This window comes from Thunnus albacares, chromosome 15, assembly GCF_914725855.1.
Source record: "Thunnus albacares chromosome 15, fThuAlb1.1, whole genome shotgun sequence".
Taxonomy (NCBI): domain Eukaryota; kingdom Metazoa; phylum Chordata; class Actinopteri; order Scombriformes; family Scombridae; genus Thunnus; species Thunnus albacares.
This window is the reverse complement of record NC_058120.1, coordinates 21,845,143-21,860,251: the sequence shown is the minus strand read 5'-3', so window position 1 is coordinate 21,860,251 and position 15,109 is coordinate 21,845,143. Positions and strand designations below refer to the sequence as shown.

Here is a 15,109-nt window from a genome sequence, read left to right as displayed (position 1 = left end):
GCATGACTTTTTAATTATTTGAACTGTGATAATCCTTCTGCAACAATGAACTTTAATTTACCTGGCAGTCACGTGACGTCTCGGTAGGCGCGTCTTTGTGCTGCTTGTGTAAAAACAGGCAGGTGCTGTCCTTACACAAGATGCAGTCATGGCTTCTGGCTTCTGTAAGAACTGCTCCCGATTGCTCAGAGACTTTGCCGCTTACTTGAGGAGAGTCTGCAGAGAGCTTGGGCAGAAAATAAGGGACTTTTTCAGAGAGCTTTGTCAGTGCACTTGCCTGAGGAATACACCTGACAGGAGTTTTCTGCGGAAGATGACCTCAATACACCTCATGTATGGTAGGTACATACAGTACATTTTCTTTGTTGTAGACGGGAAACACCTACAGTATACACACTTTATCTGGCTTATTTCATTTGTGACACCCAGTTATGCAACCTCACATCAACAGTATGTTGTGATCATAAATGATTCTGTTTCATGATTTTATACAGTTATATGATGAAAATCCTCTTTCTTGATATTTACACAGTTCATGTATTTAAAATAAAACAAAAAAAGTCTTCAAACTAACTATTGTCTGTGAATATTCATCAGTTACACATTGTTGATTTGTTTCTTCTCTTAGATCATGAAACTCAACTACTCAATCAGGAGAGTCTACAAGCACTGAACAGACTTGCAGCCTCAGAAAACCCTGATCTACAAATGACTGCAGCCGTATGTTATTTACATCTCAGTCATCATCGTGAGTACAGAAAACAAACAGATTTTTATGTTTCTTTTATAAATCTGCATGATAGTAATGACTTACAGATTAGTGGCACATGAAATGTGACTACTGTTTGCATTGTCAGCAGACAGGCCCTCCAACGGGTATGACCAGTATCATGCAAATATTCAACCGTTTTTTCCACGGTTGGCAGATAACGCTCAACATGTGTCGGCTTCAGTGTCAAGACAAATGAAAAATAAATAGATGTATGTAGGAATCTCTCAATATGTTTTATTATGATAAATTGGTAACTTCAGGAAACTCTTTGGTAACTTACTTGTAGTTCAGTTTTCCCTTTGTCAGATCATTGTAGTGATAAGCTCAGTACAGGGCAAGTTATGTCCTTTTGTATGTAAATATATGACCACGTACTGTATTTTACATAAAGGTGGCAGTTGACAGATTGTTTTGTTTTCTTCGATGAGGTTAATAGATACAGATAGGCCATCACCATCAAGACTGTAATTTAAAACCAGTCAAATATTTACTGTTCGTCTCTAACTTTTTGCTTTAGTCAGTGAAGTCGGACAGCTAATTTAATTTGAGTCCAACTTGTATATCGTTCTTGACTATGTCACTGACTCATAACATTCTGCTTCTTTAAACCATAACACCTTTTTTGTCTTTATTTTGTTGTCTTTTGCTCTCTTTAATTGTATGTTACAGTGACATCCCCCTTACCAGAAGCCTTCATGGAGCCGGTCATGGCTTTACTTTTCTCATCTGACCTGGATGTGCAAAAGACTATCTCTCTCTCCTTGGTCAATCTATTAGTAAAGAATAATGGTAAGAGCTAAGAATCACAAGGTGTTGAAAATATTATGTGTCCGTTCATAATTATTAACCCCTCCTCAATTTATTCACAAGTGCCCTTAAAGATTGATGTATTGATGATGTACAATCAATGCAGTATCACAGCTTCTGTTAGGAATCACCTGGTTTATGTGGCTTTAATGTAAAGATCATTACTGTTCATGAAATATGATTTCAGTGTGTAAAGAGATGGTGATTGAAATGGGGATACTGGTGCCCATATTGGAGTTGTTCCAGTCTGGTGATCCCACCGCTCAGTGTCACTCCTGTGCATGTGTCGCCATGCTGGCCTCCTCAGGTTTGTACAAACACCTGATGTCAGTTTGACATTGAATAGTTTGCATTAGAGTGAAATCTTTACAGAAAAAAAAGAAACAGAAATGAGGATGTATAGAAAACATAGCAATAATTTTATTTGTACAATATAATGTTTATTCTACTAGATACTCATAGTGTTTCTTTTACAGTGTGAATGTATTTATTTTTCCTCAAATTGTCTGTGAAAATGGAAGCAGATATGTAATTCTGTACACTACTACATATATACACTTAGAGTTGTTCCATGTATTTTAATAAATGTCTCTCTGCTTTGTCAGCACTCCAGTCTAATTCATGCATTCATCTGCTTTAAGTAATTAGATGACTTTAGGTACTTATAGATGAGGCAAAAACCTTGAATACCTCTGCTTACCCAGAATTTTGCCATATGTATCGCTGTGAGATAATATTATAGTATAGATTAGCAGAGCAGATGTGTAGTTTTTCTTTTCTTTCTTTTCACACAGAATCAAACAGAGATGCTATCATGGTGGATGGAATCATTCCACTGTTGGTTTTAGCAAAATCTTACGATCCGCTGGTGCAACAGAATGCAACTTGGGCCCTGTTATATCTCACACAGTCAGGTAGGATCATTTTCTTGCTTTGTTTTCATTATTCACATATTTTTCATTCAACTAAGAACGGTTTGGCTCATTTTCTTTTCAGTGGTAACTTAAAGGTATTTCAAATTTGTGTGAATATAACATGGAAACATCCTAAATTCATCTTTCTAGATTGGTCAACAAGGATCTTGTGTCAAGCAGGAGCTATTCCTGTCCTGGTTCTTCTGCTGCAGTCCTCAGATTCAGAGGTTCAGTTTTACAGCTGCACCGCCCTGTGCAACATCGCTGCTGTCAGGGAGCATCACCCAAAGTTCCTCAGCATTGGGGGCCATTATTTGTTAAAGTCTCTTTTGACACTCATGTCTTCCTCTGTGCAAAAGGTGATTGCAACTTCAGTGGGTAATTGGCGGTAAATCAGCACCAATGGATGATATTGTTGATGATTTTTTTTTTTTTTTAATTTAATTTTCAGAATTCAGCCCAAGCATGCAGATGTCTACAAACTCTATCAAAGAATGGTAATTACTATCAAAAACATTGAAACAATAAAGCCACACCACACAGGAAGCAGATACTGTTTTTTTTTTTTCATTTTTATGTGCAGGTTTGATCCAGGAGCAGCAGATGGAGCTTGACTGTGTGTTGCCTCTGAAGGCACTGCTGAAAACTTCCACTCCTGCATGGACAGAGTCAGCTCTAACACTACTGTCCGCACTGTCTGGACACCCACCGAATAATGTACGATTTCCTACACAGCAGCATCATAATAATAATAATAATGATGTTTGTAACTATTTGTTGTATGTTTGTTGGCTTATGTTTGTTTCACATTTTGGGACATGTTTTTCCTTTGAAATAGGGGTATGGTAAACAACTATGCTTCTTAAATCCTGATACTGATTATATTTCCATGCTTTGCTTCCAGGAGATCTTAGTGAATGAGGGACTGTTGGATGTGATGGGTCAGCTGCTTCATCATCACAGGTCCAGCTCTGTTGTCATCACACACATCTCCAAGATCATCACTAACCTGAGTAGCTCTTGCATGGGTCAGCAGGTAAAAGCTACAGTTCATGATTTTGTGACAGTTCAGTCACATGTCCACTTGTGCATTATGCCTGAGACTGATAAACGCCTGATGAAGTCATGCTGAATCCCATCATTGTTATCTATGTTGTTACTTAGGCTGTGATGGAGAGTCAATGTTTATCAGGACTCCTGCGGGCGCTTGTGTCTCCCGCCCTGTCAGATGAGACTTTGCTGCATGTGACATCATGCTTACATCATCTGATGACCTGGGGTGAATGAACTGCATGTGGATTAGTATTTGTGTCTTCTGTTTTTAATGATTTTTTTCTGTGGATTATGTTTAAAAACATCACCTAACAAATATAGACTTTTACATAATATGATCAACTATATCTTTGACTTTCATCTTAATAACTTCCATTGTTTTGTTTTTTTTACTATTTTAGATCCACTTAAGTCTAAGTTGTCAGAAACAGTAACATCAGAACAAGTTTCAAGACTGGTGAAGCTTTCTGCACAAACACACAATCTTCAGTTGTCATATAACTGTGCAGCCATCATCAGCAAACTAGAAATGACAGGTTTGTAAAAAGTGACGTAATTAAATGTCACATCCAATAATCAGTTTGTTTGCACATTAATGACTAAATATTGTTATATTCTTTGTTTTCATGCTAATAGGGGAGATCACTCAGTTGCTGAGACCTCACTACATTACCATGTCTGAGTACCTGTTGGTATTTCTCAAGAACAAAGATGTTAAATTCCAGCATCTTGGCATAGTTACCATATTCAACCTCAAGAAAGGTTTGTATTTGTTGTGCACCTACTCATTTAGTAACTGAAAGTACTGTAATATAGTCATCCATTGTAATTCAGGAGTTCTTTGCCTGCTTTGTGCTGCTTTTTTTTGCTGCAGATGGAGAGTTTTCAGCTCTGTTGGCTAACAGTGAGCTGGAGGTCCAGCTCTGGAAGGTGCATGCGCAGACAGAGGAAACCAGACGGCTGCTGCTAATGATTCAGCCCATTTCTCCATCTTCGCTTAACCCTTGAGTCACTCAGTACTGAGGGTTGCACAGTGTGGACTGTATGAAGTGTTTACCCTCATACTGCATGGACAAGCAGCATTTTTATACCATGTTTGAATGTGTTTATTTTAATTTATAGTTTTTATGTCAATTACAGTCAACAAATTAACTGAAAAACAAGGCAAATACACGGCATAGTATCAACTTTAATCAAATATGGCATATATTTCAACTTTAACATGTTAACAAGTGATAATAAGCAATACTTAAAGATCAAATATCGATGATCGGATACATTTGTTTTTATATTTTTGTATTTTAATAAATCATTTAAGCCCTACACCTCAAAACTTTGCTTTGTAAAGTGTTTGCGCAATATTAAACAAAGCAACTGGCAGTGCAATAAATGCTTTGTGCAAGATATTTTCTAAAATGACACACACAAAAACTGAAGCAAAGTCTTTGGAAATCAAGTTCCTTAGCAGCTTTGAAATATGTGATTGCTATACTTCACAAAATCAAAGGGTAAGATAGGAATTGAGAGAGGAAGTGAACTTTCACCTACAACCTAAACTCTTGTGTTCTTAGCGTAAACAGTCACTTTAACTATTCTAATTCCACAGTGACAAAACTGAGGAAGGAAAAGTGCTTGAATAGCAGGAAATATCAGGAATAAGCGATAAGCATATGGCTGACATACAGTAAGTTGTGAATGTTAGAATGGCTATTCCTAGTACTTTTAACGTTTACAGAGGCAACACTCTTCATAACCAGTAAATTGCATTTGCCAGTGAACTACCATTACCACTGTCTAAATCTACTGTGTTTTGGATAGTCATTATTCATTCAGAAACGTGTTGTACTGAATTAATTATTATTTGTGCCACTGGTTACACACAGAAAAGTGACCAAAAGCTCACATCCTCCTGAGAGGCAAGGCTGTAGTTTTACATGCTCTTTCAAGGTGCCAAAGGGCAGCAAAATAGCTGTGCTGCAGTAATTCCTGTGTTTCAAAGAAATCACAGCTCTCCCATCAAAGTCTTTGAAAGTCTTCCCACTCTGCAGGTGCTCAGATGACCTCTAGAGAATACACAAGAGAGAGACAAAAGAAGATGTTAAATAGAGATGAATAGAACATTTGTCATCTTTCATTAAGAGCTGTACAGAGGCATCACCAGGGTAGGATACTCTCTTATCCACCAACTTGAATACTGGATTTCAAAAGTCACAAGCTCCTTACTGTTCTTTATCAGCTGTAATATGATTTGACAGGCACCCTGCCTGCACAGCCCACAGTTCAAGATGAATTGTGTGGTCTATACACGCTGCTGTGCATTTTTACAGCCAATTGCGGACAATCATGCCATAAGAGACCTCACTCTTTAAATACTCACTAGCCAAAGCCAAACATTAAACAAATCTGGCTGGTGGTTGGTGTTAATTTCCCACCCTGAGGAAAAAGTGTTTTCACATGATCTCCTGGTTGCTTCTCACCTGCTCGTTGGTGGGTCTGGATCTCTTCCAGCCCGGTGAGAGTCCTGAGAGACCTGCGTTCTTTGAAGGCCACAACAGGTACCACGTCCTCCTCATTGTTCAGCCCCAACTGTGAGGGCCTAGACCCCACCGGTAGCTTGATGGCATCTCCTATGGTGCCGTTCTGCACAGGCTCTGTGTTTTCTTTTGGTTTGGCTTCATTTGGCAAGATCCGTGCTGGTACAGATTTCTGTGTTGAAAAGGATTAACCAGTTTAGTCAGGGACAGACTGTGGCTTTTAGAAGAGGAGTTGGTTAGTTATTAGTTGATGGTGGATGTGCGTCATAGCACCCTGAGGGCAATGTACTTCAAAAAAACTGAACAGTAAATCTCACCGTATCTGGAGAATCTGTCCTTCTGGTTCTCCGCATGATCTCCTCAAGTCGCTGGAAAAAAATACAGCTTTCATAAAAACACTGTCATAGTTGGCTTTGTAAAAAAAATATTCAGTCTCTTGAATAAGACAGAGCATTTGATATAAATTTTTATGAATATACAGTAGCAAATGTATAGACAGACTTGTCACCTTTTTTCTGACTTGGCGTTCTGCCTCCTCTTTCTGTGCCTGTAATTCTCGCTCTTGCTTCATCTGCTCTGCTTTTGCCCTCTCTTTGGCTTGTTCCTCCTCTCGCTGCATTAGTCGCAGACAGAGTAGATAAACAACATTATGTCAGAGTGAGCACAGAAACAGAATATTAATCTTCCAATAAAAATATACGAGTAAAAGAATCCCCAAACGCATCCATGAGGAAATCTGCAGGCCCTTAAGTGCAGTTTATTTCATGCACCGCTGATAGAAGAAATGTTTGCTTTGCCCACCTGTTTCTGCAGAAGGGCGGCTTCCCGCATGGCCTGAGCTCGTTCTTCCTCAGCTTTTCTCTGCTCCTCTTCCTCCCTTCTCCTCTTTTCTTCTATCAGCTGTTGAGCCTCGGCCTGCTGTCGCGCTCGCTCCTCTGCCCTCTTGCGCTCCAGTTCTTCACGACTCCGCCTGGACGCATCGGAAAATGTCACAACTGTCTTATACTTTTCTCTTAGTATTCGTCCCGTTGCTGGAGTGTATCTGTCCAGCAGGTACTTACCTTTCCGTCTCCTCTCTCTGCAGCCGCTCCTGCTCCTCTCTCTCCCTTTGGAGACGGGCTTCTCTCCTCTTTTCAGCAAGGAGACGTGAGGCTGCCTCTGGGTCTGTGGTACCTGCTGAAGGCCTGCACGTGACCTCAGGAGGCTGTGGAGCTGGACGAGGAGGCATCTTGGAAGGACCTTAAATAAGATAATATCAACCTCAGTATTTATCTGGAACACATTTGATAACAATTGAAACACTGCACTTTTTATTTTAGGGCATTTCTCTCGTGAAGGCTTACTTCCATCTCCTGCTGTCCTGGTTACAGCCTCTGTCCCTTTGTCGGGCAGGTTCGGATGTGGAGCCTCTGGCGGATTTTCAGTCTCCATTTTCTCTTGCCGACCTTCAGCTGAAGTCCTGACAGGCCTCGAGTTACCAGGGGAGAGGGCAGAACTGCAAACAGCAACATCTTCCTCAGGGACTGACGGGAGCTCGAGCTGCAGTGGAGTTGAATGTCTGCTGATTGATCTTTGGGGAGTCCTTTAAAGCCCGGCGAAAAAGAGAAGATGTCCCACTTTGTTCATGTTGCTGTTACCATGTCATGTCAGTGGATATTTTTGGTCACACACACACATTTGACCTACCGATCTGGTGAGGGCGATGCTGTTCTGCTCTGTTTAACCGCAGATGGTTTAACGCTATTTTTGACAGTAGTCGATCGAATACTTGAGCTACTGTTTGATTTCTTCTTATTGGCATCTTGCTGTCTTGCTGATTTGATCTAAACCAAAAAGAAGACAAAAAAATCTGACTGAAATAGTAAAGATTGAAAAAAGCAACCATTGTTTAGAATTGTAGCTTGTATCAACAGTCATTATAGAAAAGTAAAATTACTGGAATTACCTGTGCCAGATTGATACTTCTGTGCTGGCTTTTGTTGGGACTGGGGGAGGAAGATGGCCTGGAGTGCACTGAACCAGAGTGGTGCTGGGGTTTGTGAGGGGTGGTGGTGGTGGTGGTGGTTGTGGTATTCATGGAGTGAAATGAAACTGCACGGCGACAAACATGGACAACTGAGCCAGTGTTTAGTGCCATAATCATGAGATATTGAAGAAATATGCAAAGGGTGGAAGTGTGAAAACAGTGTGTAAACAGAGAGGAAAATGAGCAGCATTATTTGGAGCCTGGAAAAGTTAGTTGTTGTACTGTTGTGTCTCATCAAAAGCCATTAGCATTGCCTTGATGTTAAAGCAAATAAGTACATTTTGTTATTATGGAGGAGAGTACCTTCTTCTCCTGACTGACAACCAGCACTCTTGCTCCTGGCCAGATAAGAGCATGTGGGGGTAAGGAGGCGACTGACCAAGTTCTTCTCCCATGTTGTCAATGGTAAGCGACGTGGAACTAGCGTATTGATCGGTATAAAGTTTTTAAGTGCAGCAAAAAACCAAAGATAAGGCACGGCAAGAACTGTTGTGTTAACATTTGTTACACAGAGAACAGATATCGGTGTTATGGGATAGATTATTGGACAGACAAAAAAGAAAGCACGTTCACTCCTGCTTACCGTTCTTGTTGAGCTTCCTTCCTCTTGAGTTTTGACTCAGATTCTGCTGAGCTCTTATGCTCTTCTCCAAGGTCCTGCGCACTGCAGATTCATATCGTTCCTTAATTCAGAGAAACAAGCTTCAATGTTGATGTTACTCAGTCCGATCGCAGGGGCTGAGCTGTGAAATCATCTGCCTCATTTAAAATAAAAGGTTTTGGATTTGGAACCATCAAAAAACTCACTTTCTCCTCCTTCAGTCTCTGCTTGCGCTTCTCCTCAACAGCAGCACGCCTCCTCTCCTCTTTGTGCCTCTGCTCCAAGAGTTTATTCTTGCGCTCCTGCAGTTGTTGTTCATAGTAACGCTTGGCACGCTGCTCCCGCTCCAACCTGCTCAGTTCCCGAGAGGCTGAGGAAAATAAGTGAACCGGTATAAATAGATGAATCAGTTATGTATGTTAATCTTATTAGAAATTGAGGACAATGCATTAACAGTGCCGCGTAAATTGTGCCACCTTTGGAGCTCACGTACCAAGTAACTTCTTTTGCTCCTCTCTTCTTTCCCGAGCAGCTTTCAGTCGCTCATCAACATTTTGTCCATTAACCACTAGAATGCCAGAATAATACTTAATAGTCACTGGTTAGATGCCATGAATGATAATGGACTAATTAATACTATTAGTTGTGTTAGTCAGTAAAACCAAAATGTAGGAAGACAGGCTTTGGGACATTATCTGATATCCTAATAATATGATATGATAGCTGCCTGATTAAAAAGGTGAGTGTGACTGTGTCAAACCTGCAGCAGCCCGTGGAGTCACTGTGTTGCTGATTAGGGCAGACTTGTTGACAGAACAGGCTGTTTTCTTTGCCTGTGAATTTGGTTTGCTATTAGCCAAATTCTCTGGAAGTGAAGAACAAAAATCAACTTACATTAAAAGATAATAACAATATTTTTCTTTTCATGATCTGAAAATATCACTTAGTATCCCCTCTATTTGGATTTTTCTTCTATTTGTAATCATGTAGACTCTACTTCTAAATGTGTCTTTTAGCACAACAGATGATGTGAAGCTGCTGATACATATCTACCAAAAACAAACCAACCAGAAAATCTCTCCCAAATAGTGACTATTATAACCGGAGATGGCCTTAGGGTCAGCTGCAAATGAAAGAGCCATTATAATCTGCCTGCATATAAAAGTCGAAGAGAACATGCTAGCACCTGACCAGTCCTCATGGAAATGACTGAAATAAGCAATGAAAAAGGTCAAGACACAGAGGCACCGCACAAGACGAGATGTACACAGGATAAAAAAAACCACATGAATGTATTCCTTTAGGGTTAAACAATATCAGGATGCTGAATTTTTTATATGTATATTATGTAATCTGTGTCCACAGATCCCACCCCATTTACTCATGTTTATGGTAGGCGTGCTCAGTTACAAAATGATTATTTCTTAACGGGAATGTACAATCTATATATTGTATTCATGCGTCATCGATATGATCAGATGATCCTGTATTTGTGATCGACAGTGGTTCTGGCTCGGCTTCAAGTAATGGCTTGTTTTGAACAGATACTAAACAAAACATTTACAACAAAAGCATATAAAAGCTACTAACCTGTTCTTTCAAATCCATTCCCCTTCCTTTGGCTCTCGATGGCGTGTTTAGAAAGTGGTCCCTGCGATGGAGGGATAACACTCTGTTTCTTCTGCACAGCCATGCTAGGTATTGAACCTGGCATACCAATGCTCTGGCTCAAAACCCCTCCACCCCTCCTCCTTTTTCTTTTCCTCCTCCTCCTTTGAATTTCTATTTCAAGATGCCTTCGGGTCCTCGCTTTCAGAGTGCGCTGAGCAGGGAACTGCCTTCTGCATCAGCTGCTTGTCCATCTGTGCCTCTGAAACCAATAAAGGGAAAAACAGGAAAACAAAGCATCCAGTTATACCCCTGTCCAGTGGATTGGAAACCAATTAAGACAAGGTTATCCACAGTGGGAATCTGCTCCTTTAAGGTTATGAAGGGCTGGGCAGAGTCTCATCCTCCATGAGTCTTGTCTATAAAAAGGCTTTGACCCTTGTGAGCTGCTCTACTTTACTTTCATATAATATAGCTGTGTCACTTTAATTCCCCCACCATTCTGCAAGCTAGATGGAAGCGGCCAAAGGGATGCAGTGTTTCCTGGAGACAGAAAAAAAAATGGAAGCAAAGCTGAAAGCCTGTCTTCATGAATAATTACCATGACAACAGTGGTATAACACTCAGTGACATGCATTGCTCGGACATTAACTCGCTCTGATGCAGTCAGTGGCCTCAATGGATGTGGCAAAAATGGGATTTTTTTTTTTTTTTTAACCCTTGATTCTCCCTTGTTGAATGAAATGATATGACCACTAGATGGAGGCCTTTCTTTCAAGCTGAAGCTAAAAAGGTCAGCCTTGCCCATTATGTACTTGATCCACATTTACTTTAAGAGTTAGTTTTTGAGATCAAACTGTGCAAAAGGCTGCATCAAATTAAGGCAATTCAAAAATCCAATCCTCTTTTCTTGTTGCTTCATGTAGTGATTAATTAAAAATTGTCTGATCTGATGTCAAACACAGTGCACACATTGCTCTATTTTAACTAAAATGGCCAAAATAGTTGGTATGGTACAATTACCTTTTTAAAATAAAGTGTTCAGTCATAATACATCTTTAGTTTATGTATATCTCACTCTTCTCTAAAATAAAAATCAATTACGTTTGGAAACATAATAGCATCAAAACTGACAACTTTCAAATACGTATTCATATTATTTTTTGAACACTTTTCTTGTCACTGGAAGTTCACTTATGTAGAACTGAAACGATCAGTTGATTAATTGATTAGACAATTGACAGAAAATAAATCAACTCCGATTTGATAATCGATTGTTTTTGTCAGTTTCAAGCAAAAGTGCTTAACATTCACAGGATCCAACTTCTCATTTGTGTTGATGCGCTGCTTTTCTTTGTCTTGTATGATTGCAAATGCAATTAAAGATTTGATGGGCATTTTTTTTTTTGCCATTTTCTGACTTTTTTGAGAAAATAAAAATAATCATCAGGTGCTGCCCTACATTCATGTTCATTAAATTCTTTTACCTGTAAAGTGCATTATTGAAGTAATGGTCATGTTCAAAAGAACCCTACATTGTAATATTCAACCTGTTGTGGGCACAGCGTGAGTCTACAGTCCTGTTGAGTTTGTGCCTGTTGAACAGTGTGTGAGGGAGGTCTCCAGTCGACCGTCTCATATGCTTCCCGGCCTGACTAAGCTGGTTGAAACCCTCAGAGTGATTAGAGTTTGAGAGTTTTCTTTCTGCGCCAACAGAGGACGGCACATAATGTTCGTCTGTGTCGCAGCTTACAATCTTCCCCAGAGGGGCCTGTTGCTTTCCTATGAATAGATCTTGTGTTGCCTGGCCGATTCGTCACCCCCCCTTTTCCTAAAACCCTGTGTTGTGTGCAGGTTCTGTGTGGCCAAGGGTTGCAGAGACAGCTTCAGAGCAACGTGCCAGCTGCTGACGAGCCTCCCTAAGCTGCTGCTGGAGAACCAGGATGGTGCTCTGCAGGCTCCTCACCTCCTCACTCATCTCTGCAGAAAGTCAAAAAACCACAAGAAGGTCATTAGACATATAAGGTGGGACAAAGTCAACATGTGAAAGCAGATGCCCTAAACCAGAAGCAGGAGATTCAAAAAGTGATGTAGTAAGACTAAGAGGAAAAAGAAAATCTGACACACACAAAAAACAACAAGTATATTAAAGTAAACTTATCTGGAGCATCCTGGCCGCTCTTGAGTTCACTACATGACTAAACTGCTTCTGCAGGACCAGTTCAGCCTCTAGTAGGGTGATGTGCCCCTGTGATAGCTGGCATCCCAGTTACTGGTCCTCCTGCATCAGCACGTGGCATTTTACCATCAGCTTGTTCCCTGTTAGGCTGCAATGAAAATTTAAATACTTCACCACCTGACAACATCTTTAACAGCTAAGATACCTATTGCTATTATGGCACAATCAATAAATTGTGATTTGGATTCTATTGTATATATATTTAACATTAGACCTAGTTGATCATATTTTACATCAATGCTGATCAGTTTCCTGATGTTTAAACATGATTATATATCTACAATCAAGAATTACTTTTACTTTTAGTAATTCAGCTCAAGTAGGTAGATGCTTTTATTTTCCAAAAGTACTGAACTGTTATTAAAGTGACTTAATGTACTGATGAAAACATCTAAAAAAAAATTTCTGCCAGGCAAAAAAAATCCATTATTTGTGGCTGAAGTACTGGCAACCTTCCAATATTATCAAAAAGCATAAGCCACATGGACAGAGTGTGACATTTTATTAAACCACATTTTAGACATGGATATTGTGCTCTCACATGCTGACTTATTATTATTTCCAATCAAATTTAAAAAAAAAAATAGAGAAAAAATCCAAACGCCTGCCTTGTCTTTTCTTAAGTCACTGTTTTAAAAAAAAGATCACTGTCCCTCCACTGTTCTCTGTCTTACTTTCAGACAGGTTTACATTTGGAAAAGGATGCCACTATAGGACCGGGTTCACAATTTTTCAAGTCCGTCTTAAAACAACAGTCACGTGTCCAATTGAACATTGAAATAGGTTTTTCTTGCTGTAATCATTCTTCTGTTCATACTGACCATTAGAAGATCCCTCATAATGCACTTATAATGTAAGTGATGAGGGCCAAAGTCCTCCTACTGTGCAAAATTTATTTAAAAGTTTATAAAATTTATATGAAGCTAATGTGAAGCTTCAGCTGTCCAAATTGGTCAAATCAAGTAGATATCTTTCAATGTCACAGTCTTTTTAGTGCCAAAGTTCCTCTTTTTGTTGCTATACTTTCACCGCAGCTAAACAGGGAAACACTGTCAGAGGAAACACAAAGAGGGAATTTGATGCTAAAAAGACTGTAAATGTGGCAGATATCCAGTTGACATGACTAACTCAGACTGCTGAAGCCTCATATAAGCTTCAGATAAACTTTTAAATGTATTTTTTTACACAAAATGACTGTTTGGATACATGGTGGATTTTGGCCCCCATCACTTACACTGAAAGCACATTTAAAGAGGATCTTTTACCAGCCAGTTTGAACAGGAGGAATGATAACAGCGAGGAAAACCTCGTTCAGTGTTCATATGGACACCTGACTGTTGTTTTATAACAGAATTGAAAAATTGTGAACCCGTCCTTTAACCCTTGACTCACCTTTTTGGGCAAACGTTTGTCGTCTGTCATACTGAAATCAGTGTGACGCCTAAACAGAAAAGGTCAGCAAAGTGGGCATCATTTTAACCAGGTAATACACTTAAAAGAGGACAACTCGTATAAGAGATAAGTTTTCTATTAATGACATAACCTACCTTGCGAACTCTTGTACAAGTTTGAGGCAAATTTATGTCATTATAAATATATAACCAGGGGCAACGGCTAGCTAGTGCTACCTTTAGCATACTGGCTGTCTTAGCAGTTTAGCTGGCTGTAGAAGTAGCTGGGCTTGCATTTTATTCGGTATCTACCCGCACATAGTGTGCATTACGAGTCCAGTTTGGGTTTAACAGGTGAATAACTTTGCTAAAAACCACCCTCCTACCACCATTGCTCCCACTCCTACAGCCCCAGAAGGCGATACCACCAATTGGCCACCAGGTGGTGCTTCCAATCCCAGTCAGTGCTGTGTGGTCACAATGCAATCAGTGGTGGAAGAAGTATTCCCATTATTTACTGTTCAGGGTCAAATTTGACCCATTTATACATTTGAGAGCTGTAAAAACACCCTGAACACTTTTCTTTTAACTCTCACATTTTATGACTTCTTCTAATGTAACCCAGAATATACAAAAATTTCAACTTTTTAAAAACATTTTTGTGCAGCTGATACCCATTTCTGTAGAGTGTTTGATCCATATTTAAAATTGCTGCATTCTTCACATTTAATATAATTAATTGAAATCATTTTGTTCTCATGTTTTATGAAACGTAGGACCATTATATAGTGTGATTGTAAATGTTTTTTTCTCCTTAAACAAAAAGCGTAAAAACTACAGAATAAACTCTCTCTGAAAGCTTCATTAAGGATTAATCACTCATTAATCTGTGACTGATGAGGTATGTATGAATGATTAATGGTTCAGTAATTTAGTACAGAGACTAATTATAAGGCGATACTGTGGCAGGTCACAACCTAGGGTAACCTAGGGGTCAGGCCTCTCCAAAGGGTCACCAGATAAATCTGAGGGGTTGTGAGATGATCGGGAGAGGAAAGAAGAAAAAACAAAGTTCTGATACACAAATCTGTTTTCAGTTTTTGGACTGTTTCTCTGATCTTTTGATTTTTGGTGAAATATTGGATCATTTGAACATATTGAAAT

The 15,109-nt window shown here is 39.5% G+C and overlaps 3 protein-coding genes across 17 annotated transcripts in view; 2 read left to right on the top strand and 1 right to left on the bottom strand.

Moving 5' to 3' along the window:
* Positions 1-92: 92 nt before the first annotated feature.
* Positions 93-4,869, top strand: LOC122997932 (vacuolar protein 8-like). Its single transcript, XM_044374325.1, has 13 exons — positions 93-338; positions 629-748; positions 1,442-1,561; positions 1,767-1,886; positions 2,374-2,493; positions 2,644-2,852; positions 2,945-2,990; positions 3,077-3,210; positions 3,398-3,529; positions 3,658-3,772; positions 3,948-4,082; positions 4,183-4,308; positions 4,421-4,869. Exons 1-13 carry the CDS (start codon positions 149-151, stop codon positions 4,552-4,554), a joined length of 1,701 nt encoding a protein of 566 aa, XP_044230260.1. The 5' UTR covers positions 93-148; the 3' UTR covers positions 4,555-4,869.
* On the bottom strand, positions 4,718-14,271 carry LOC122997923 (ensconsin-like). 12 transcript variants are annotated; one of them, XM_044374300.1, is made up of 19 exons: positions 14,102-14,271; positions 13,947-13,995; positions 11,803-12,642; positions 10,814-10,858; positions 10,298-10,577; positions 9,468-9,572; positions 9,201-9,275; positions 8,914-9,077; positions 8,690-8,789; positions 8,410-8,526; positions 8,026-8,195; positions 7,767-7,903; positions 7,424-7,662; positions 7,142-7,319; positions 6,882-7,050; positions 6,589-6,693; positions 6,398-6,448; positions 6,024-6,252; positions 4,718-5,609 (listed from the first exon to the last, which is right to left on the bottom strand). In XM_044374300.1, the coding sequence occupies exons 5-19, from the start codon at positions 10,419-10,421 to the stop codon at positions 5,599-5,601; spliced, it is 1,974 nt and encodes a 657-aa protein (XP_044230235.1). In that variant the 5' UTR covers positions 10,422-10,577; positions 10,814-10,858; positions 11,803-12,642; positions 13,947-13,995; positions 14,102-14,271; the 3' UTR covers positions 4,718-5,598. The 12 variants fall into 12 exon arrangements, with proteins under 12 accessions (XP_044230235.1, XP_044230239.1, XP_044230240.1 ...); XM_044374304.1 differs by having other exon boundaries at positions 11,851-12,642; XM_044374305.1 differs by having other exon boundaries at positions 11,866-12,642.
* LOC122997905 (otoferlin-like) overlaps positions 13,950-15,109 on the top strand; it is a 25,678-nt gene continuing 24,518 nt past the window's right edge. For all 4 annotated transcript variants that reach the window (XM_044374250.1, XM_044374248.1, XM_044374249.1 and 1 more), the window contains exon 1: positions 13,950-14,037. The gene's annotated coding sequence lies outside the window, so the exon portion shown is untranslated. The remainder of the gene's footprint in view (positions 14,038-15,109) is intronic.

Coding starts and splice junctions, on each gene's coding strand:
- LOC122997932 (XM_044374325.1), top strand. CDS start 149: ATGGCTTCTGGCTTCTGTAAGAACTGCTCCCGATTGCTCAGAGACTTT. Junction 339..628: donor CTCAATACACCTCATGTATG/GTAGGTACATAC, acceptor TTCTTCTCTTAG/ATCATGAAACTCAACTACTC. Junction 749..1,441: donor TTTACATCTCAGTCATCATC/GTGAGTACAGAA, acceptor TGTATGTTACAG/TGACATCCCCCTTACCAGAA.
- LOC122997923 (XM_044374297.1), bottom strand. CDS start 10,421: ATGCCAGGTTCAATACCTAGCATGGCTGTGCAGAAGAAACAGAGTGTT. Junction 8,527..8,689: donor AAGGAAGCTCAACAAGAACG/GTAAGCAGGAGT, acceptor TCAATACGCTAG/TTCCACGTCGCTTACCATTG. Junction 7,904..8,025: donor GAAGTATCAATCTGGCACAG/GTAATTCCAGTA, acceptor TTTTTGGTTTAG/ATCAAATCAGCAAGACAGCA.